The sequence below is a fragment of the Ceratotherium simum genome, chromosome 11, assembly GCF_057802395.1.
Source record: "Ceratotherium simum simum isolate JZ-2026a chromosome 11, ASM5780239v1, whole genome shotgun sequence".
In the NCBI taxonomy this organism is placed as follows: Eukaryota; Metazoa; Chordata; class Mammalia; order Perissodactyla; family Rhinocerotidae; genus Ceratotherium; species Ceratotherium simum.
In genome coordinates, this window is record NC_141910.1 from 75442383 (window position 1) to 75468037 (window position 25655).

Here is a 25655-nt window from a genome sequence, read left to right on the forward strand (position 1 = left end):
GTCAGTTTGGTACCTCGTGTTGGTAATTTATATAAACACAAGTTGTGTTCTACAGGAAATCCTATTGAATGTTCTTTTCTTCGTCCACATGGCATGCCTTACACCATGGTCCTCTCCCCGACAGGCTGTCTCAGGACAAAATTAACTCCCCTCTCAGATTAGCTTCAGGGCAATGTGACATGTACAGTCTCTCAGGAATTTCTTATCAAAATGAACCAAGGGGGGATACATTCTTACAGTTGCTGCCTGGTCACACGATGAAAAGCAAGGAAATTCACCCCTCGGACAAGTGAAGCAGCCTGCACTCCTCCCTTTGCTAGAAGGAATCCACCGGATGCAAGCAGCCCTGGGGGACATCACTCCCGGGGATTTTGTTGTTTTTGACATTACATACGGTAGACACATTTTCTAAGCTACGCAGAATCATTCACATTACTGGGCATTATTTGGGGGGAAAAAATTGCCTCACATCCCGACACATGATTACTAAGTCAAAAGCCATAAGAGGATTATGGAAAATAAACTAAACCAGAAGAACTCCAGTGGGTTACTGAATATAAATATCCCCATACAGGAAGATACTTTGGAGAAGCAAAAATAATTAGTGTGCCTTGTCAATTTGGAATTAAAGCCACAGTTTTGTTTTTCAAATGTTACAGAAATTATAACTTCCCTCCTCCATCCCCACTTCCCTCAAGACTTCAATTAACATACTGACTACATTTAACAGTTATGTATGACCTAGGACATTGAATCACTTCTCTGAGGTATTGGCATTCATCCTTGAAACTCATTAGATATTAATACTTAAAACAGACTTTTGGGGAGACGAAGCTATAATCCCTAAAGTTATGAAACAGTACAGTCACCGTCTGGGTTTCTCTGTCTTAGGTATTAAATTTTCTGATTACTAGCAGAAACATGCAATTTAAGAGCAAGTTTTCTCTATCCTATGGCAAGAGACATGTATCATCAGCATGTCTGCAGGTTTTTGCTGGTCTTTGGATGTAACTATTTAAAGAGTAAATGGGAGAGACAGAAAAAAGCCAGTGAATTGTGATAAAATGGAAAAGCATCTAAAATCCACCTATGAAATAATCGAGACCCTCCTTTCAGCCCGCAAAAATAGAAGGAGTTGATGAATTTTCTTTAAAAGAAGATTTCCTCATTAGTAAGTTATACACTGGAAAATAAGCTCAATTGACATGATGTCTCTAAGGGATACACAAAATTTACGAAGTTCACTTTTAGGAAAAAGGAATGTTTTCCTCTGACTTACGATGAAATTTCCAAAACAATAACACTATAAATCGAGTTACTGTACACCAATTTTATTTGTTTTATTTTAGTTATCTGCTCTCTCTTCAATTTCAATAAAAACATGCACATCAAAGTCAATAATGTATAGGGGCCAGCCCCGTGGCGTAGCGGTTAAGTGTGTGCACTCCGCTGCTGGTGGCACAGGTTGGGATCCCCGGGATGCACCAAGGCACCGCTCGTCAGGCCATGCTGTGGCGGCGTCCCACATAAAGTGGAGGAAGATGGGCACGGATGTTAGCCCAGGGCCAGTCTTCCTCAGCAAAAAGAGGAGGATTGGCATGGATGTTATTTAGCTCAGGGCTGATCTTCCTCACACACACATGAAAAAAAGTCAATAATGTATAGAACCGACAGAGGAAAGATGTTCACAATTTATAATTAAGGTAAGTGTGATGGAGCTCCATCCTGGTCAGGATGTAGGAGGCTGCGGGAAGAAAATTTTATGACAGTAGGCTAGGCAAATATTTCCCAAATAGGACACAAAAATAGAGGAGCCAGAGCAGTAAAAAAGAGAAGAAGGAAGGAAGGAAGAAAGAAAATTGGTAAACTGTATTTCATCAAAATTAACAATATGTGCTCCGTGAAAGGCCTAATTAAGGAAATGAAAAGACAAGATTGAGACTGGAATAAAATTTTGTAAAATACATCAGATATAAGAGTTGCATCCAGAATATAGAGACAACCTTTGCAACTCAATATAACGAGGAAAAACAACCCAGTAAACACTGGGTAAAAGATAAATAAAGGGCTTGCATCCAGAACATAAAAAAAAAATCCTTACAACTAAATTTATAAAAAGACAACCCAAAAAAGGGCAAACACTTGAACATGTTTCATGAAAGAAGCTATCACGGAAGGTTCACATATGAAAAGATGCTCAAAGTCATCATTCATTAGGGAAAAGCAAGTCAAAACCACAGTGACCGACCAGGTACACCAGGTAGAGGAGCTAAAATAGAAGACTGGAAATTCCAAGTACCCCAAAAGATCCAGAGCAACAGGGACGGTCATACAAAACAGTACTTTATAGGAAAACTATAAAGTTACAAATATACTCAACCTGAGCCCCAGGAATCATGCTCCTGTATCTACTCAAGAAAAATGAAAATGTACGTCTACAGAAAGTGTAGTTGAATTTCAAAAGCATCAAGTTAAATGAAAGAAGTGTGACCAAAAAAATGACAAGTACATTCTATAAAATTGCACGTACATGACGTTCTGAAAGCCACAAGGGCAGAGACAGAAAGCAGGTCAGCAGTGTCCAGGAAGTGGGGGAGGGGCTGACTGAAAAGGAGGACAGGAGGATTTGTGGGATTATGAAAGTGTTCAACATCTTGATTATGGCAGTGGTTCTATGATTATATTTGTCAAAACTTATAAAACTACACAATTATTGAGTGCAAATGTTATATTGCATAAATTATACCTGAGTAAGCCTGCCCCCCCAAAAGATAAGAGTACGTTCACCTCCACTAGTGTGTTCTAAAGAAAAATGATGAAGTGAGGAGCAGTGAGTCAGAGTCCAGATCAACCGAGAGTCAAACTCAGTTTCTCCACTTTACCCTTTCCTTTGCTCTCCCCTCTGGAGACCTGTGAGGTTTCGGGCTCCAGGGACAGAAGAGTGACTCCCAAGGGCAGGTGAGCTGACAGAAGGATGGCGCCTCTCAGGATGAGGTCCCCATGCTCACTTTAGGAGACGTGGGCGGAACATCAGTCACATGACTTCAAATTGAAAGTACTTCAAGAAGACCAAGAGTTTCTCAACATTCCTCGTGGGGCAGCGGGGGGACACTGGGTGGGCAGCGCAGTGACCCTGGTTTGGATGGACGCCAGTCCTCTGCTTTTCTTCTGCGCCCTCGCACTCTGCTCGGTACTCCCAGATGGCAAGGCCCTGACCAACTCCTTTCCACACCACTTCTCAGGGTTGTCTGTACCGCTGCCGCCTTGGGGATGAGGTACCATTGCCCCGACAAGGAGCGGCGGCTTAGCGCCTCTCTAACACCAGCCTCTGTGCCCACCACCCAAGTCCTATAATCAAAGTGTCAGAAGGGCTGAGTTCCTCCCACACACTCGAGGGGACAATCCTTCCTGGGCTCCTCCAGATTCTGGAGGCTGCCTGTGTTCCCTGGCTGGCGACTGCTTCACCCCAGCCCTCCTTCCACATCACCTCTCCTCCAACTCTGACCCTGCTGCCTCCCCTTACGGGGACCCTGGGATGGCTTTGGGCCCACGAGATGACTCTGAATGATCTCCCATCTCAAGATCCCTAACTTAATCACAACTGCAAATGCTCTTTTGCTACTTAAAGTAACATATTCACAGATTCCAGACTTAGGACGTGGACGTGCCCACCACACCTGCAGTAACCGACTCTCTTGCTGGCTTTAAACATTTACAATCTGGCTGCCCCTCCCTTCTCAGACAATCCTTACACAACCACTCCAGGCTTCAAAATTCTCATCTCCTCTCAGCTCCCACAGCACCTCCAGGCCCTTCCAACTGAGCACCTAACTCTTCTGTCTGTATCACCTGCCGTCATTCCAGACATGCCTTCCCCGCCCAGGCAGATGCAACCTCCTGGAAGATGCAGAACATATTTTCTGTAATGCGTGCATTCTCTGAAGCACCTGGCACAATGTTAAGTACATAATCAACATTTCAAAAATTTATCAGAAAATTATTTGTTAAATAAATACATAAAAATAATATAATGCATTACTCATTGATGGAGTAATGACAAAGTAACATTTAATTTTAATTTAAAGTTATTAATGAGAGAAAAGCTATGGTATTTTAGGAATACTCTGTAAAATTTACCCCCTAGTTATGCACTCTACAAATGCTAAGCATTTATTGGTTTTTCTAACATTTTGTCTTCAAGAATGCCAAGGACATTTTCTTTAGACAACACAATCTGTGCTCTAATTAGAACGGCACCGCTTCATTGTGTCTTCTTGACTAAAAGAACAAATTCTCTGTTTAAGGAAGAAAAAAAAGTCCCACTCGCTAATGAAGCCATCTTCCCTGATCTTTCACAGAATTATTGATAGTCTGTATGGATGTATAGGCTACTTAAAAAGATGTCCACGTTAGGTACCACCCCGGGCAAAGGGATCCCTCCCCACCTCATCCTGAGCCGACCACGTCTCCCTGTGTGTTTCATCCAGTCTCCTTCCTTTCGACCAACCAAGGCAATCTCAACCAGCATTTGCTGAAGGCAGCTTCTCTCAGAAAGCACTACCTAATTATTTAAATTTACACTCTCTGTAAATTTAAATAATTGAGTCTAGGTCAACTCACGTAAGGGGGCCCTTTACAAACATCGAAAATGAAAACAGAAAGCCAATCCCATGCGAGATTTTCTCTTGTTCAAAAGGTAAAAGTTATTTTGCCCCTCTGTCCAAAACAGCCCAGTTAGCGCCTGTGAGAAGAACAGTGGGGAGACCCCAGAGGGGCCACGGCTGTGCTCACACCCGTGAGGGGCGCGCGTGCAGACGCTGTCCCGCCAACAGCTACAGGTGCCCCTTTCTCTCTTCTTTCCTGAGCTGTGCTTCTCAGAAGAAGAATAAACAGATTGGCTCTCTGAACATAATTCCTTCCTTTACCTCTCTCCTATGGATGAAACTGTGATACGTGCCTGCCTCGATGTTCATAATTCTCGTGAGAAATTAAGGTCAAGAGTTATGAGGACTCACAATAAGTAGCAACACATATGTCCATTCAAAGGCTGGCCAGGCAGGCAGTCAGCCCGGGATGCCTTCAGGTGGAAGCGTCCCTGGTCCTACATAGGACATCATTCGATTTGTGGGGAGCAAGCATTCCTACAAAATCAGCCATAGAAAAAGCCAAATTTCTGACTAGAGACCTAAGAGACCAATTTACCTGAAGTCAGTTTCTCTCTTAAAATAGAATTATGCTACAGCCATCATCCCAAGTTAAAAAACAAAATGGCCTTGGCTGGCAGATTTTAACTCCTTGGGATGTCTCTGCATGGACCAGTGCCATGAGGGCAGGAGGCACGCTTCCGAGACAGGTGGATAATGGTTGTTACCAGCACTGGCCGCAAAATTCCAGTCGAGAGCCTGGTTTTCTCTCTTCCTAAAAAAGAAAAGGCCAACTGTGAGAAAAAGTAAAACCCATCCATCAGCGAACAGAAACCACTCTATTTTGGAGGAAGGAAATCTCTTAATTACAGAAGTTGCTCTAGCATGAAATGCTTTCTCGCCAGTGTCTACATTTGCCGAAAAGAAAAAACAACTAGTCTTTATGTTTAATGAAAACAGGCACATATGTCTTGGTAGATTTCCTTTTATGGAATCTGATATATACTAACTGAGGAAAAGGCAATTACTCCAGGGGAGTAGGACTTGGTTTCCGTAGGAGAGATTTTTTTTCTTTAGAAACCAGATTGTGTCTAGGATGAATGTAATTTATACGTATTTGGTTCTCTGGCAACGCTTGATGATTCGATTTTGTATCTTCACAAATTGAGGTGACCGCTTTCGGAAAAAAATGAACAAAAGTTTCCTGGGAAGTAAAACGACATATAATACACTTCTGCAGAGAAAATCTCCCCCAGCAAATTGTGTAGCCTATAACATCTCTTTTCTAGCGTTACTGAAGAAAACTCTGTAAAAGGAACAAATAGGTTCATGTCAATCCTTATTAAATTCTGATGACAAAATTCCGGCTCTGCTGTCACAGAATAAGCTTTGGACTTGCAGACTGAAGACTTGGATTCAGGAACTGAAAACTGGATGTTTTGTTTCCTGTCAAGCAACGTAGCATCTTTGGGTGATCTGTTACCACAACCTCAACTTTAACAGTGTAGTACTACCCACCCCCTCCCCTTGCTCAGAATATATTTATACATTCAGCACTGTCCTTCGTAGGGATAAGGCAGTGCCCTCCTAACGTTGCACAGTATTGCAGGACGCCCACAACAGAGGCAATGCCGACAGGATGAAATGCACGATGCAAGCACGGTGCTTAGCAGAAGCACACAGAGCAGCACAGAATAGCCCAGAGATGCAGGGAGAGACGGAGCTGGGAATGGGAGAAGGGTGGGATTATGCTGATCAGAGAGGAAGGAAGCACCGATTATGGGCTCAGCAAGGAAGAGCACAGAATTCCTGCTTGAACTGTGGAGACAGGAGCTGGAAAGGGAAGGGCCGCACCCCCTCCCCTCAGTGAAGGCCCCTGTGCTTGACAATTCCATCACTAATCAAAGATGAGTGTTTTTGCCTTTTTTTTTTCCATTAAATGCATGAGTGAATGCTCTTAGCATAAAAAGGAAAAGAAAAAGTTTTGTTTTCCCTAAAAGCATGAATTTGGTAAGCTTTACCTTTAAAATGCCAAACAGCGAATGAGAATGTAGCTCACAGGAAACGTGTGCCACCTGGCCACAAGCAAGGATGGGGACAAGAACCTGCTGTCACCCACGATGGGGCAGCCCTTCGTGTCACCTCCCAAGGCACACTGAGAAGTCTCCTGGGTCACCCACAGTCCACACCGTGAGGCTTCACCCCTTTTGCAGGCTCCAGGGCGGGAGGTGTCCTGGTGGTCAGAGGACGTCTAGATCTTTCAGTCCCCTCCATCTCTCGATACAGTCTGGACCAACTTCTAAGTAAAACTGACACACGCCATATTCTAAACGCAAGGACGTAAGCAGGACTAAGGACCTCGGAACCCACAGGGGCACCGGGCACAAGTGCTTAGGACTCAAGCTTCATCCTGGGATGCTGCTGAAGAGCAGCGAGAGGGACAGCGCCGGGTCAGGCTGGGCTGGAAAGAGCATTCAGCCTCGGCGCTAAAACGGCGTCTGGAGGGTGAGACGGGGTAGCGGCGATGCCGGCTTCCTGAGCCAAAGGGAAGCAGCCATGGCAGGAACAGAGGCAGTCCTGCGGGAAGGATTAACTCAGAGCACAATAACAACGCAGCCCGCCCTCACCCACCCCGCGCCTACCCAACGGGGAACAGACCCTCTGCTTCCTCGGGCAAGTTTGCTCACAGATCCCCTCTGCTCAGGGGAAGAACTTTCCACGTCTGCTGGCCTTCTCACCATCGCCGACTGAACAGGCAGAAGCACCGGGGCCTCCGGCTCCTCAGCGACCCGGTTTCTTCTTCGTGTTCTCACCCTGGAGGGTCCTGCACCGCCACGCTGGGGAGGCTCGTGGAATTTAAAACACCAACTTCTGAGGCTACACAAAGGGAATGAGTCTGCATATCCTACTCCCCTGTCTCCCGCTGCTCTCATAGGGCGTTCAGTTAATCTGATCAACAGATCAACTACTCTGCGTGCTGCCTGAGTCTCTGGGAAGAGAGCTGCAGATCTGGAAACACAGCTCCTGCCCCCATGGGGCTTCTGTTCCAGGTAGGAGCCAGTTACCAAGTCCACACTTAACTGAATTACAGTCACGGTCAGCGCTAAGCAGGAGAGGTGCAGAGCACGCACTACCAGAACAAGGCTGCCATTTAGTCAGAGCAATCAGGGTGCCTGCATGGAGGAAGCGCCTCTCCCATACTGAAATGTACCAATAAAGCTGAAATGGACGAACTGTGGACTTAAATATAAAACTGTGTTTAAGGGACAAATTTCACAATTTCAAGATGTTTTGACTGGACTGACATTTTATATCGTACATCAGTGCATTCCTTCCTCCTCACTTTTACTCACAACCCCCAGGAACAGGACCAGGGACGATCTAGAAAAGCAGACTGTAGATCCACAGGTGTTTTCCTATGTGTTACAGATGCATAGGCAGCGGCTAGATGAGCGCCGAGGACAGTTCAAATCATCTCCATACCCAGGCGGACAGGAAACATCCACATCGGTGGGGCAATCTTTGAAACACCAATTATTCTCAAAGAAAAGTGGGAACTAATTCTTTTAACTGGCACATAACTCTAAATCTTGTTTTATTTTAAAACAATCTTATGTGTTGTGAAGTTATAACTTTTGCGTGACTTTTAAAAATAAAACTTAAGGAAATGAGGAGACTGGGGCTCTAAGCAGTGCTGTGCCCACACAGGCCAGAAGCCTTGCTAGACTCACAGGATGGCTGGATTCAGGTTCCGAGGTGGCTGTTCAGTGAGGAGTGAAGAGCCCAAGGACCAGCCTGGGGACGTGTGCGTGCATGCATGCATGTGAGTGCTCGTGTCTGTGTACACATGTGTGTGAGTGCTCTCGTGTAAGTGCTCATGTGTACACGTGTGTGAGTGCTCATGTACGTGTGTGCATGTGTGTACACGTGAGTGCTCGTGTGTGCACACGTGTGAGTGCTCACGTATGTGCGTGCACACATGTTGCTCATGTGTACGTGTGTACATGTGAGTACTCGTGTATTTGTGTGAACACGTGTGAGTGCTTTTGTATGTGCATGTACACGTGAGTGCTCATGTATGTGTGTGCACATGTGTGTACAAATGTGAGCGCTCATGTGTGCATTCATGTATGTGCATTGTGTGCACGTGTGTACACGTGTGTGAGTGCTCGTGTGTGTACATGTGTGTCAGTGCTCGTGTGTATGTGCATGTGTATATGTGTGAGTGCTGGTGTGTATGCATGAGTGCACGTGTGTGAGTGCTCATGCGTGTATGTATATGCATGTGTGTGCACGTGTGTGTGTGCCTGCACACCTGTGGCACTGCAGGGCACAGACAGGAGGCAAGTGGAGAAGAGCAACTGCAGGGAGGAGTCAGGCCTCCACTTACCCTCCTGTCCTGCCACGCCACGCCCTTCACTCCTAGATGCTGCCTGTCCTCGAGGAGCTCGCACGGTTGTTTTGTTCACGTCACTTGTTGATGTGACTTGTCCAGGGTCACACTCCCCAGTTGGACCTGAGCACTTTGGTCACAGAAAGCTGAGCTGCAGAATGGGGCAGCTGAGGAGCAGCCAGAGGCGCTGAGACGGCAGCCTCGGGAGGGAGCGGCCAGCGCCTCGCGTGCAGCCTGCGGGCGACCGGCTCCAACCGGGGGCAAGTCTGTGAACTGCAAGAGAGAAAACGTGCTACCTGACCGGGCTGCCGCGATGACCAGAAAGTTAGTAACTGTGAGGTCTTTCTAGTATGCGGAGCATAGTGAGCAGGACACGGATTTGGTAACAATGTAATACCTTTCAATACCTCGTTTGTTAATGCCTTTCAAGGAAAATAACAGTATTTCATTTTCATGATGTCCGATATTAAAATAAGGTTTCATTCACTACATCCCTTTATCTACCTTCTATTTACTAAAAAGTAAATAATACTAGATCTATCCATTCATTACACTTTTATCAGATATTTCACAGAGCTAAAATTTCAGATAAAATCCGGTAGAAAATATGAGCTCCGGTAGAAACCATTGTTTTCTTGGTAAAATAGATGATAAACCAAAAATTCACTTTCTCTTCAATTTAAATATGAAACAGAGGATGAAAGTATGGGTATTACCAACCAAAATCAGTTGTTTTCTCTATTTTGGCAGAGTCCCTACGACTCAGGAACACTATTTTTCCGTGTGGCCATACCTCCCACCCAGATCTGTAGGAAATAGAAACTTTTCCATGAATTATTCATCATCAGATGTTTTTTAGTTTACTCAAAGAGGCTTTCTCTTCTTTTCAGTGTTTACTATTAAAACCATCTTCTCTCATCTGTTCACCTCTAGAAAGGAACCCTAAGACTGAGTTGTAACTAAAAACTTGATCCGACACATTTAACACAGTAACACTGGGTTACACTGGTGTGTGTGAGATTAAGAATTAACTATAAATAAAAAAGAGGCTAACCTGATTATTCTGGATTTGAGATAGGTTTTGATTCAAACACACAAATCCCATGGAAGTCACAGATGCTCCAAAAAAGGCATAAAATTATAAAATAATCTAACTTCTAAAGGATTTCTTCCATCAGAAATTTTGAATGACAATATATCTTACTTAATTCTTAAGACAAAAAGTGGCACAATACTTTCATAAAATTATTTAATCTAATATAATTTAAATAAAATTTTGACTTTCTGTAAATTTCAGCAATAACTTTGTTAGCACCCTGTGGGCATTCAATGGATTAGAAAATTGCAGATATGACATTAAGAGTTAACTTAGAAGATCTTTAAGCTGAAAATCACTCCAGCAGATATCTGAAAGAAACCCTCACATCTGCATAATAAGGAGCCTGATTTGTTCCTAGTTTTGCAGTTTTGAAAAGCGGAAATATCTTTTAAAAGGAGAACAGAGAAAGATCACAGAATTGGAGTGGTTTTCCTACAACCATTTTTTGAGGAAGATATTCCTTAGCAACAAAACCGCTGGGCATGTTCACCTTCCCTCTTTCCAAAAGGCAGCTTGGCAGACAACAAAGACGGGATGTTTAACACAGAGCCGCAAAGACACAACGGTCACCCAGAGGCCAACGGAACAAGGTGGTGGGAGACAGCACGGCTAAGTTCCCACGCGTCCTTCAGACCCAGCGAGACCCCCACCAGCTCGGCTTCTCCCAGTTATTCCGGCGTCTGTGCTGAGTCCAAGCCTTGAGTTTGCAGCTCTTCGTTAACTGATTTTCTCACTGAATCCATCCTGGTACCAGCACAGGAGAGCAGACTGTTAATATTCAGGAATGTTGCCAACCAGTAATTAAACCATTGGCAGCTTGAAACCAGCCATCCTGGGAGTATTTACTGCACAGGAATCAGCTCATACTAGAAATCCGGCCTATTTCCCTCCCGCCCACCTCCCCCAGAGAGCCAGTGTAGCAGCGGACCACCACACTTGTGGTCCACTTTGATTACATTTCCATTTTTCCTCTGAGACTCTGAGTTAATGAGAGCAGGGTGCTTCGCGCATTTTGAATCCTCGGTGCCTGCACTGAGCCTACAACACGCCAAGCGCTCAATCTTCAACAATGAAGACTTAATGTTAAACAATCTAACTGAACATCATCGACTGGATGATGGATCCTCATGCGCAGCTGCACAGACGAGGAAACTGGTCCAAATAAGATAAGAGATTTACTGAAGCTCATGTGATTGACAGCGAGAGGCCAGGAGTGAGATTCAGGGTCCTGCCTGCCCAATGCTCTGTCCACTGTGCTTCGTAGATGTGTTCAGAACCTCAGGATCATTTTATTGGTAAATATTACATGTGTTGCACACATAAAAACATCCACGTGAGTCAAAGTATCTATATTTTAAAAGTTGTTTTAAACAGCGCCACTGATCACAGGGAGGGGCCAAGAGTGGGGTAGAAGCATCAGGAACAGATAGGCATCTTATTATTCAACGGGTGGAAAATTAAAGAAAAGTCAGACTACACTTAGACTTCATTAAGTTTACGGCATCCACCAAAACTCCCCTGTTCACATAACTGGTGAGGCACGCTCCCTACTGGACAGAAGTTAAAGTTCTGGACAATGTCCCCGAAAAATATCTGATGACTTTTACTTACTAAACTGGAATGAAAAAGTAATAATTTCGCAGTTCCGGAAAAAGGAACTTTTAATAATGCCTGACCATTTTATTAATGTGTTTTCTGTTTATTGAGGTATGACAGTGTACAAGCTGAGGGAATGAAACGGCAACAACCAGCACGACAAGGGCTGATCCAGGATGCTCTTCCCCCGGGGGACTGTGGCCCACAGAGAAACCTGAATCACACCAGCCAATGAGGAATAACAAAAAGGAAGGAAGAACATGTTTTTTCTTCTTATTTGCTATAAAAACTACTGATTCCTTCAATCAAACATAGAAACAATGAATTGTGTGATTCCTAAAAATATAGAAGCAAAATATCTGGTAACTGTAGCATAAAGAATCAGGGTAGGAAATGCATGTAAGCTTGTCAGAGCCTCACACTCTACCCAAAATGGCGCACTGTCCTGTAAAGGGAGATGCTGGCAAGTTTAAGATGGGTATTATAAAGCGTGAATAAACAATACAAAATTACGAGGAAGTATACTTAATAATGCAACAATGGAGTTAAAATAAAATCATAAACTACTCAGTTAATCAAAAAGAGGGCAAGAAAATTTGGGGAAAGGAGAAGAGCACACAGATGGAACAAATGGAAAACTGGTAAGATGATAAATTTACACTAAATCCTACAAAAATCACATCATACATAAAACGTCTAAACACCTCAGTTAAAAAGCAGAGATTATCAGATTAAGCAAAAAAATAAAACAAGAATCAACCATACTATATCTGTAGGAGGCCCACTTTAAATATAGTGAATGGATTTCATTTCATAATTTTCATTTAATATAATGAATAAAACGAAAAAATATATACATACAAATACTAATAGAAAGAAAGTGGGACTGTCTATATTAATATCAAAAAAGTAGACCACAATAAAAAATATTTCCAGATGAATAAGTAAATAATAGAACAAGTAGACAATTAATAAAGAAACTGGAGATATGAACTGCACTACCAAACAACTTCATCTATCTGACATCTATAGAACCATCAACAAACAACAGCAGGATACACATTTTTCCAAGTGCACATGGATCACTCAACCAGGATAAACTATATCCTGGACCATAAAACAAACCTGCATAAACGTAAAGTATTGATATAGTACAAACTATGTGCCCATTCACAACAGAATTAAACTAAAAATGAGTATCTAGAAATCCCCACATATTTGGAAATTAAACTACACACTTCTATGGTAACCATGGTCACTGAAAGAATCAAAAAGGCACTTAGAACATACTTTGGCTGAGCCACACATGTTGGGCATCCTGGTTGGGAGACTCACTAGAAGCACCGACACAGTCGTGTTCACGTCTGAGTGGCATGCAGCGGGCCTGAAAGGACACTCGGCTGGGTCCCAGGGAGGACACAGGTGCACCCTGCAGCAATCATCAGGCTCTAACCCTCCCATGGAGGTCACACAGTACACGCTCTCCCAGCAAAAAACACGCAGCTCCCCGTGTGACGTTTCTGCCTCAGAAACACGTTAGAGAATGGGGCCCAAGGTTTCTATAGGGGCTGGTCACACAGGGCATGTACCAAAATTCCAGATTCCTAGAAGGAAGGCAGGTGCTGGGCAGAAACCCTGTTGTTTGCACCAGCAGTCCAGGAAGAGTGAGTGACCCTTACTAGTCAGAGAAGGATGGGGACACTCCTGAAATCCGAATCCCAGATGCCGGCCAAGGGCCAACCTTGCAAGCAGACCTTGCTAAGGAACAGCTCTGCTAATTCTCTTTTGTAAAACATAAAAGCACAAAACATAAAAACTTGCGGAAAGCAACTAAAACAGTGCTTACTGTGAAATGTGTAGTATTCATGCTCATAATGGGAAGTAAGAAATGTCTCAACTCAACAGTCTAAGATTCCACCTCAGGACCAAGAAAAAATAAGCAAAGTAAGCTGAAAAGCAAGTACCAGGAAGAAATAACAATAAGAGAAAAACTCAATGAAATTAAACACAACATAAAAAATAAATGAAATTTAAAATGTGTCCTTTGTAAAGAACATTAAAATTGATAAAACATGGGAAGACTGATCAATAAAAATCAGAGCAGTCACAAATTACCAGTGTTACCTCCAAAGTGAGGTGCATATTCAAATCAACAACCTTGATACGGTACTGGAAGAAGCCATACGTCCATGAAGACGTGAGCGGCCCTGCTTAAGGGAAGTCTCAGTGACCCACGCGGGGAGTTTGTACTGACTGTCCCGGAAACTCTGGGCTCTGCAGATTGAAAGACCCTGGTCCTCACGGGGAGGCTCCAGCTGGGGCACAGCAAATACCCGACTGACCCGTCAGCTGAGGCTGCAGTCCAGGCTCTTCAGGCTCCTGCAGTCCTGGTGCTAGCAGGAGAGATGAGGAGCCACCTTCTTGGTGGGTAAATGACCCTGATCATCAAGGGGAAGTAGGGTTGAGGTTACGCAAGGGGGCTGAGAAGGACTCCTCAGAGCTAATGGAGAGGAGGGCCGTCTAGGATGCAGCACACAGGAGCAGACCATGTGGGTCAACAGCAACCCAAGACCAGCAGGAGCAGTGGGGCCCAGACCTTAACCCCTAGTCTTCCTTCTAGACTTTCCTAATGAAGGGAGCCCCCACCCCAGGAGGAGCTATTCCCAGAACGCAGACACATAAGTGAGTCTGAGTGTCACAAAGAGTGGACTGCTCAGACCCCCTGACCAGGGAAGGACCGACTGCCCAGCTGCTGGAGGTGTTGCTGACAGCCCACCTCAGCCATCAGCCCCTTTCAGGGATGCCTCTGCCGAGGAGCCACCTTTCCCAGGATAACGCTCAGTTCCAGGGGAGTCACACACAGTGCCTGACCAAAATGCATTTCTGAGGACCCAGTATCCCTTCCCCAGCTGGGGAGACCTCGGGAAGCTGATCCCCAGCTCAGACCTCCCTGTAGGATCAATGAGGCAATGCGTGGTGATGGCCTTCCCCTCAATGGTCCTCTTGGTCCATCTTGCTCCCTTCCCATGCTTCTCACACGGGTTGGTTCTAAGAGCCTCCTAAGAAACTTCCTTCCATCCTGGAGCCTATTTCCCAAAATTAAACAGCATGGAGAAGAATGATTTGTTCAAGAGTGAAATGTTAAATGTTGACTCCTTTGTTTCTTTCCTTTCTTGCTGCAGAAATCCTAAAGATTCCTAAAGCCAATAAATAACACAGGAAGACAGAGGGGGAGGGGAGAGGAAACTTCTTGTAATGGAAAAGAGCACATTCTTTCACTTCAGCTGCATCATCCCCACCACAGTCACTACTGTGACTCGTGAAAACATCTAACAGAAGACACTTCAGCAAGCTTTCCACGCAACTGTAAGATGACGCGTTTTAACAAGGGATTTCCTTCACAAATTGATTTCTTTCTGAAAAGTTATAGGCACGTTTGAGCTCAATTATTCCAGTTTCACTAGGAGACACTGATGACTGGATTTCACAACTAAGACTAGTACCTGAAAAGCAACAGGAGATGAACCCGATTATGAAAGCCATCCAGGTAAGCTGCCCTGCGACCACGAGGGCTGCGGCCCAGCAATCAAAACCCAAGAAACTCAGGCAACAGAGACTTGTTACAGTTGAAACGAGAGACAGTCACTTTGGGCACAACATGAAGGAAATGCAGTGAGATTTACAGAAGGCAGTGGATTCCCCCAGACACTTCATTTTCACAGGGTACTCTCCGACGGTTCACACTTCATACCTTATGGAGCTACATCTCTGCAACTTAAATTGTTAAAGTTTGTTTGAAATGAAAATATTTCGATTTTGGGTTCATTTATTCAACAAATATTGGGTGGGCATCTGCTGTGTGCCCAATGCTATTTCAGGAACTAAAAATATCGTGGGAAAGAGAAACCAAGGTTCACATGTTAGTGAAGTTAATATAACAACCAGTGTATTCAATACATTTACGTCTTCAAATGTGTAAACATTAGGCATTGGTCCCAAGGCATAAGTACTTAACAATTAACATTATAATTCTTTTATGTAGACTTCTGCCAATCTCGGGAGAACACTGCCAGGTCAACGTACATAGACAAGCGTGCAAACACCCCAGGAGTAGATCCTGCCTGTCCCCCTCGGTACTTTCACCAAAAGTGCTGATGTGTAGGAAACTGTGTACCATGTAAACAAAGTTACCTCTTTGAGCATGTTGCATTTCTTATTGGCTTGAAGTACATTTTCCAACAGAGTTTTATGCAATTTAGATTTTCTTGGATCATTCCATTTCAGTTTATATATAGCATATTTTTATTTTCAAAAATAAATGCTTAATTTGAAATGCTTCTGAAAAAAAGCCTTTATATTTATATGTAAATGTTAATTACTTCTCAAATAATGAAGTAGATTTATTTATTTTTTAAAATCTCAAACCAGAGTCTGATGATTGATGAAGGATAACTTAAGAAATATAGTTTTAAAATCTACTCTCATAAAATTGAAACAAAGCAGGCACTCAACCAGTTTTAAATACAGAAGTAGCATGAGAAATTGTTACAATGCCAATAATAATTAACATTTACCTATTTTCTGTTTGAAATACTCATGATCCCCTCCAAATCCCCAGCTGCTGGAGGAGTGTGTTAGTATGGGGATTAGTTTCCTATTTCGACTTGTTGAAGGGATGTGCTCATTCTCCAATTTAGGAGGTAACACCAAGTTTTCTTATTTTTTGTTTTAAAAACCACAGTTTTTCCAATTTACTTCTCCTCAATCAAATTAGAAGTTAGGACATGGCATGTCATGTGTCTGCTGCATAGTTATCTAAGATTTTCTCAGTTTTCTTCATTTGGCTCCATTACTTAATGTCATGAGGTTGAATAAAGCATCTATTTTTCCATTTGTTTCAAAGAGAAATTAAAGTGAAAACTCAGCATAACCTATTCATCCAAAGGGAGGAATGATAAAGAAATATGTTTTATTCTATTTTTGTGTTGTTGATAAAATTCTCATCTCATCTAATCATTTTTTCCATTGCAGAGGCTCACATGGTTTCAAATAATTCAGCTACTTGAGCTTTGCCTTTTTACAAATGAAGAAATTAAGGGTTGATGTGTTTAAACAGAATGTGGTTAAACAGAGTGTTCAGTGCAGAGATGGATCTGGAACCTTCACCTCAAAATTCATGCTCCTTATTTAAAGGTAAAGAAATTACCCTAAGTTACTAGCATTTCCACATTTCACTGAGGAATCAATGAAGACAGGTTGAATGGTAAGGTTCACCTTTCTCAATTGGAAATTTAGAAAGTTATTTTTTTTCATCTGTTCATCTCATAGGGAGTTTAGAAGTACTGCTGTGATAAAAAAGTAAATTCTCTCCAGCAGCTTCAATGAGAGTACATACCAATGTGATTTATATAAATACCAGCCCGTTTGCAATTAGCTCCTTTCTCTGTTAAAAGAAGCACTCATGTATTCAATTCACTACTGAGACAAACATGTTGTCATTATCTCAGACTTATTCACTGGAAATGTACTCATATTTCAGAATAGGGAGAAAAACTGAATTCAAAATAACATGACAGCTCTCAGGAAACAAAACAGCTAGTGAAATATTAGCCTAAAAATTTCGTAAAATAGGGAAATGCTAAATTAGAAGCTATTGCAGGAAAACCAACAATTCAGAATTCCATTTGCTAACCCCACCATCCCACGAGTTTCTGTTTCTCTGCAATGTGATCCTAGACATTGCCTTAAACAAGAAAAAAACTCAAGTTTTTTGCCTTACAGACTAATGAGAAGATTCAAAACAAAAGTTTATGATAAATAGATGAAATGAGCTATCAAAATTAATGATGATAGATTTAAAGATAAGACATTTAAAAAATTATCCATTTCGAAACATATTGACTATTCCACGTGGCTCCTGAGGGCAGAATAAAGACCAGCGAAGAGACACAGTAAGAAAATACATTTTTATAATATAAAATAAACTACATTTTAATAATATAAAAAACATAATATAATAATATGAAAGAAAATAATATAAAACAATATGACAGAAAAACAGAAAATAATATGAAAGATAATATTAATAACATAAAAGAAAAAATAACAAAGAAGCTAATATAAAGAAAATAAAAATGAAACAAATTTCCTGGGGATGTGGAAGTGTGCTCCCTTTCACCGGTTGTACTGATGTAGAGGCTACATTTCAGAAAAGTTCATCAACAGGTTTCATCCCCCGGGTAGGAGAAGCCCTCAGAGGAGAGACGGAACAGCTCTTGGATCCGACAGCTGTCTCACCCCCTAAAGGCACTTTCAGAAAGTGTTACACCACAGGCTCTCCCTGCCCACCTTGTCTGCCTAAACACTATTTCAGAACAAGCATTCTTTCATATGCTTCTGTACTTGAATCAATAGATAGGGCTGGACGGCCCTTAAGGCTACACCAGTTGTGTTTCACTGAACAGCATTTTAAAGGCTCCGTCCTAGGCATCGAGGGCTGATCTGTGGTGATGTGCGAATAGGTGGGTGTGGGCATGCATGGAGGACTGTGGTCTGGAAATAGAACATTCACTCAGGAATTGTTTTTTTCAGTCTCATGGCTTGTATGTTCATCTTTAAATCTGAGGTGAGTTTTTCATTCTGTTCTAAAACATATAAATGTATTTTGATATGATAAAAATGGTCTAAATTATGGCTCTGTTAAATTACTTATTTTCCATCCATCTAGTCTCCAAGTACAATTAACCCCCCATATTCATTCTGTGTCTTCAAATACCTCCTGCTCTGCTCAGGTCTGAGACACAGAGTCAGCTGTCCGTCATTTCCTGGTAATGGCGGCACGCAGTCCTGTCGATCACTGCACGTCAGCCTCAGCACCACACCAGGCCCCCTTGGGGCGAGGAAAAGACTCAAGTGCACACTTACAAGACAAGATCAATCACCACCAATCTACCGGCACTGAGGACCCACCTCTACTAAGCTGCAGCCTTATGGAAGCCAGAATTAATGTGAGGGGGGATACAATTCAGCATAGACGATGTCTTAGATATGTTCACCCGTTTAAAAATACTGATAAAATGGGAATTTTTCTCTAATCAAGTTATTAAAATTGACTATGGAAAAGGAAAAGAAATCTAAAAATATCAATAATTACAGAATAAACTATTCGTCCAAGAATTATCTACAAAAAAGGATACCTGATCCATATAAGTTTAGCGTTAAAATAATCAAATTAAAAAAAATAATTGTTCTCTCTGAAGTATTCAGGTTGTGAAAAAAAAGTTACCATTTATTGATAAAGTAAGTACATCCCTGGTATCAAAACCTGAAGAACTGAACCCAAAAATGATCATGCAAGATTAATGCAACAGACTTATAAATTCCAAACTGAATAGGAGTGAACATTGTTCAAACTTGTCAACCGATATTCATCTCAAGATAAGAAGGAGGACGCGCTGTGTGTGGATCACAGGACACAGGTCAGCCACACAGAGCACAGAAGAAACACCACATAATCGTCTCAGAAGCTAAAGACAACTAAAATGTCTTCACCGTCCTCATGTCCAAAAAAACTATTTAAGAAGTAACAGGAGGATTTCCTGTAATAGATCAACAGAACATCTGGCTCAAACCAACAGCCTCCAAGAGGTGTTTTCTTAACGTATGAAACAAAATAAGGTGCCTGTTTACACTGTCACTGTCACCACTCTGGAGATGCTGTTGATAAAAGATACATCCACAGAAAGTAAGGACACTAAAATCATTGTGAACACAGTTGTTGTGGTCAACTCTATTTAAAATAACTGCCGGGATTAACGAGAGCCGACTGTGGAGGCAGGAAGGATGTGAACTCACACAGCAGGCCTCTTGCTCAGGAGCAGCAAGAACCGGGCAGAAGACCTGGTGGAAAACCGCACGGCTGCCCCAAGGCCTGGCGGCAGCCCTCCTCCAAAACCAATGGTAATCACCCTCTGAGGTCAGATGCCCCATGCCTCTCTGATCCCACCAGAGTTCTGTTCCTGCACCCGACTGAACACGGGGAGGCCCAGGGCCCGCCTGAGAGTGAAGCGTGCTGTCTTGAAGGGCCAAGGTCCCCACAAACAAAGAGATACAGGCTGCACAGCACTTTTTACCGAGCGTAATTACTCCTACATCCCATCTGAACAGCATCGGCATCCAGAATAAATAAGGAGGCTCCCGTCCCCGTCTCAGGACTACAGGAATCGGAGGCCAAGGGCCCTCATGGAACGTGCGCGTCACAGGTGACGCCTAGGCACCGGTGTCTCGTTCACAGGTAAAGACACCGGAACGAGCCTCAGGCATATAAGAATCAGAGAATGAGCCCCACACGAACCCACTCTGGAAAACATAATTTATGGACACATTCCCGACAAACGAGAGCAATCAAGCTGAGAACTCAGAGAACGGTGGGATTTAGAAACGGGCATTTTCTTCCCAGAGGTGATAAACAAGGATTGAACACAACCGCTAACAGGAATTCCTAAGGAGCTCGTCACCTGGGTCAAGGATACGTGAGCCAACAAGGAGAGTCTGGAAGGACTGGGGTCAGCTCCACACACGAAGGCCAACCATTTCCTCATCAGATCCCTTCTCAGGGAAATAACTGTGTGAAGCCGCTATACTGATAACAGTAGGATATTAAGCAGAAATTTGATAACAATTGATGAATTTTTCTTAATAAACTGTGAAAATTATTTTATAATGAGAGATTTGAAAAAGCAAGGTAAACATTGTATCTAGAGGGTGAGTTTAGCTAACAGAATACACTCGGGGAAAAGCCAGAAGGAAGCATCAGCCGTGTGATTACCAGGCAGCAGGGCCTCTTTTCTCTCTCCCACTGGTCAATGTTCCACACGCTTCCTACACCGACACACGGACACTGTGTTACTCTTCACACAAATGCCAAATGCACGAAGGAGCCGTATGTCAACCAAAGGAGGGAACAGAAAGATCCAGAACCCCAGCAAGGAAGGGTGGGGGGGCTCCACGGCACCTGGGGCCAGGCGCTCCCAACGCAGGACCTCGTGAGTGCTTCTGCCACCCAGCGTCACCTGTGCCACCTTGTTCCTCTTCCTCCTCCTTCCAACCCAACTCCACTCAGGAGAGGGCAGCCCCCAGGCTTTCACACAAACTGTGGTAAACGGACCCGCCCCCTCGGGGTCTTCCCCAGCTGAGCCCATGCCGTCCTGTTTCTTGTTTATCCCAGGACCTTCCTAGTTATTTCAGAAGCAGGTGTGTGGACACCCCCAGCCCTTCACAGGGACATTAATAATATCCAATTAAGAAACTGATTTTTTAAAATATAATGAAATCTTATCTACTCATTGTACATCCCACTGTATATCATCAGACACTTTTTCCTATTTCACTTTTATTTTCAGAACAAATGTATTTTATATACAGAGGAGGAGTTTTATGTGTGTGTATATCATCATTTATCTTTTATTATCTTTTGTTATTAGCAGTTTCAGAAGTAGATTCTAATTTCTTAAATCTTAGATAAACACAATGGTTTTAGGTGAATATTATTCCAAAATCCTGAATGTCAATTAAGAATGTTTTACATCATAACTACATTAAATGTAAAATATATAAAAATATATAAATATAAAAATACATATATTTCACTTGTATTACATCTAGAAAGTTAAAATAGAAAAATTTTTGTAAGCTCAAGTTATTTTTTTAATCTCTCTCTGGATTTTAAATGAACAATCTCTTTTTTTAAATGTCATTTATTTAGATTATAACAGATTTTAGTTGTAAATCCCTGTTCCTGTTGCATTTCAAATCCTGAACACCAATTTAGATAATGATGACGTTTTTTTTCTAAAGCAATTATAGCACAGTCACAAAGCGTCAGCTAGTTCAGCCTCACTAAAATGTCATATCTTTGCAGTATTAAAAATCAAACCATGTTTGACACACAAATCTTGCATCTGGTATTTACACAGTTACTACTGCAATGAAATGCAGAGTAAAAATTAAACAACAAAAATATTTTATCTACAAATAGATCTTTAATATAGAATAATAAAGGAAACTCTCCATAATTTTAAAGTGAAATTTAAAAATGTTTATATTTGAATTTGAAATAAAGATACCTTAGAAATACAGTTCTGAGGGGAAAGGGAAAAATTCTTTAAAAACTTTAGTCTTCAGGAATTAATCGATAATCATCCTAGAGGTGAGTATCTTTCCCATTTTTGTAAACTCAGTTTACATGTTTACATTTTTAGAGCAAAATCTAGCTTGAGGTACCAACAATTGGAGAATTTAACATAATGCTTTGCTTACATTATCTCAACATCATTTCATCACAGTGTGTGTGCGCGCACGACCGTGTGTATGCGCGTGCACACACAGGCACTGCTGCCTTCTATATGAGCTATGACCTTGTTCCCCAATCTCTATGGTGACCCAAATTTAAAGCGGGTAACTTGAGGAGATATGTCTCGCTCCTGATTTCTAATTGTCAGATTCCTGTTTTTATCCTTTTGTTTAACGGCCGTGATCACTTCAAGGTCGTGCATTTAGGACCATTTCTCCTTGGTGCTCACAGGATGGAGAAGCAGACGCTGGAGGCATTGAGAGTGTGGATCTGTCTCAGACCTCCAGGGGCCAGGGCAGGACGACGGGGCCAGAGCTGCCCTCTGCCTCCATCGTCTTCACTGAGAGCAGAGTCGGGGGGCATTAAGAGCACCCGCCTCGGGGGTTGCTGAGGCTGACTGTGAACAGGGGCGAAGCCCTGCCAGGAGTCCACAGCTCACAGCACTCAGGAAACGTAAGCAATCATGTCAATGTTTCCAATCTGGGGAAGGTCTGCGCTCAAATTCCCTGTATTTTAAGGGAAGCACCCCTTGAAAACGATTCGTTACTTAAGGAAACGCATGAGCTTCCCAGGGCTGCTGTAAGAAAATTTTCACAAACTTGGTATCTGAGAACAGAAATTTCTTCTCTCACAATTCTGGAGGCCAGAAGTCTGGGACCGAGGTCTGGGCAGGGCCGTGCTCCCTCCGGAGGCCCTAGGTGGGGGATCCTTCCTGCCTCTTCCAGCGGCTGGTGGCTCTGGGCTGGGGCCACATCACCTGTCTCTGCCTCTGGGTTAACACCCCCCCCCGCTCAGCGTGTCTCCACATTCCCTCTTCGCTCGTGAAAGAATATTTAGACTTGTATTTAGGGTCACTCAAATAACTCAGGACAAGCTCCTCCTCTCTAGACCCTTAACTTAATCCCATCTTTGCCACATAAATTTCCAGGGACTCTTAGGATGTGGGTGTATCTTTTTGAGGACCAGCATTCAATCAACTACAGAAGACATTTGACAATTGGAAAATTACAGGCAAAAACCTCCCTAAATATGTTGAGTATCTTCCTAAGGAAACTCTCTTAGTGTTAAAATCCACTGTAATTAGTCACGACACAGCTGACCCCTGAGGCAAAATTCGAACAGAAACAGTGACTGTTATAAATATACTTTTACAGAATCACATGGCATTGGATTTTTTTTCTAGCTGATGAAGTATGTTCCATACCATTAATGGCAAATGATGCCCACACAAATTCCACATGTCACAATGCATCCCGTATTTAAATGTTCCCATTAAGACAAAACCCTACAAACCACACAAGATCAAAGTCTGGAACCTGTGTTCTTAGGATGGTGATTTATTAGGAATAACAAATGTAGAAGATATCACAGTAGTACTAGTGATAATGATTCACCTTGAATAAAACGTGTTTAATGATGGTAGTGAGAATATACCGGTGCCAGCCATTATAAATATCCCCGTATCACATGTTTATTAACACAGCCATTTATTAATAGTCACCACTAGAACCCTGTAATGCAGGCTCCACGACTCTGCTGACCGTGAGAGTAACCTGCCCACAGTCACACAGGGGTCCACACATGAGCATCCAAGCTCCAGACGTGGGGTCCTGAGTCCCTCCACTGTGCCGGCCAAAGACACAACATCGGGCAGAACAAGAAGACCAGCAGAGGCTCAGAGGAGAAGCACGCAAAGAGAAGTCAGCACCTAGAACCACCCAAGCCAGACCTGCTGAGCTGAGCACAAACTGGGTGCAGCCATGACGACGAGGATCCCGAAACGTCGGGACTGTGACTCACACACACACAGCTGGGAGGGGTGAACAGTGTCTGCAGTCCACCGACCTCAGCTCCACAGAGCCCAAGGATCAGACATTAGAGAAAAGTTCATATCTAAACTTAAAGTTACTTAGACTTGATCTCTTTTGTGCTCCCCAGGAAGGAGCACAGAGCTTGCTGAGGGGTCCGGGGTCTTTACTGCGCCTCTTATCACACAGTTCTTCCTTCTGTCTAATGCTGAAGAGAGAGCTTCAGTGTGACCACCCTGGACCGAATATTTTGCCTCCATCTTGTGAAAGGTCATCTCACTCATTTAATCCATAACATAGACCGCTCCAGAAAGGGACTCTGCTCTCTAGGCAGTGAAAACAAACGGGCTGGTCAGACCCATGTGACACAAACCACGGCTACTGCTCTAGAAGTAGGAAAATCTTCAGACCCCTTGGTCTGAGTTTTTTCTCTCCACTCTGGCTCTGCAAGTAAAACAGAAATGTTAGCTCTAGCAGACTCGTCCCTGAAGAGCCCTGAAGCCTGCTGTGTGTGTGTCTGTGGGGTGTCTGCGTGCACACTCCAGTCAAACTCCTGTCTTCCTTCAAGATGCCCCACAGGCGTGACTTCCTCTGCACATCCGGCCCTGAATCCACAGATGCTCGCTGCTCTGTCTCTGCTGATTCACCCTCCAGGCTCAGCCGCGCTCACTCAGAAGGCTCCTCCCAGACAGGCAATCTAAAGTAGTTGTTCCGCTGCTCTGCAACTCCCCTGTGAACACTGGTACCGCTGAAGTCCCTTAATACATGTCATTCTCCATAACAGCACATTTCTCCTTCCCTTACAACACTCATAAAAACTTGCAATCATGAGTTATGTGTGTTTACTCTGCACAAACCCTGACCCCTCTAACAGCCTGTGAGCACATTCATAATCTCGTCCCCGGGAAGAAGCAGCTGCAATTACACGGTGCAGGAGGGAACGCACTGTGGCACCCTCGCACAGCTGTTCCTCTGCTTTCTCAGAACCCACCTCCCGGGCGTCACCGGCCCTCGCCTGTGCAGGGCTTCACGTCTGGACCACATCCTGCTCTGCCTCTGTCGTCTCTCATTCCCAGCACAGCGTACAGCGCCTAACAGCGTCTGTAAACGACCTGTACACACGTGCTTGTATGTGTACACTTATAACCGCAAAGCGCTCTTCCAAACAACACTGAATTTTACCCTCACAAAGTCCCCATCTTCAGGAAAACCCGTGAGGCTGAGGAAACCCCAGCCTGCTGTATTCCCTTCCCACCCCTCCCCGCTTCCTCGAGGTGTAGGCAGGCAGTGAAATCTCTAATGTTTCTAACGACATAAAGGCAGAAGCTGGTATTTTTCTACCTCGTTACACAAACCATGATGATTTCAGGAATAAAACCACCTGGATTCCTTCCATCAAGACAACGTGAACCCATGCGGACGACGCATCGCTGGCCTTTCGGAAGGGACTGCTCCTGATGCATCAGGGGTCTGAGTGGCCCTAGGTTTAAGGCATGAGGAGTAATTTCATATTTCTTGTACATAATGAAAACTTAAGATAATTACATGTGAAAATTCAAACCGATGGAGTCATTTGGTAAAGTATAATCATCTGAAAAGAAATCATTAAGGATAATATCCAGCAAGATAGAGATGAGAAACAGAATAAATTATATTTTACCATTAACAGAGATGCTGACTTGTAAAACTGACATTAAAATGTACCTGTTATAAAAATGTAAAGGCACAATTTTATTCAAATCCAAAATAGCTAATCATAAATATA

At 43.2% G+C, this 25655-nt stretch overlaps 1 protein-coding gene across 5 annotated transcripts in view; it reads right to left on the reverse strand.

Annotated features, from left to right (window-relative positions):
- Positions 1 to 25655, reverse strand: part of SNTG2 (syntrophin gamma 2) — a 327759-nt gene that overhangs the window by 294998 nt on the left and 7106 nt on the right. For 3 of the 5 annotated variants that reach the window (XM_087437201.1, XM_087437202.1, XM_087437203.1), the window contains exon 1: positions 7382 to 7688. The exons of 1 other annotated variant lie outside the window; for it this stretch is intronic. In XM_087437201.1, coding sequence (XP_087293327.1) covers positions 7382 to 7576 — 195 coding nt within the window. In that variant the 5' untranslated portion in view covers positions 7577 to 7688. Of the gene's footprint in view, positions 1 to 7381; positions 7689 to 25655 lie in introns of those variants that run through there. One more of the 5 variants, XM_087437200.1, reaches the window with a different exon arrangement.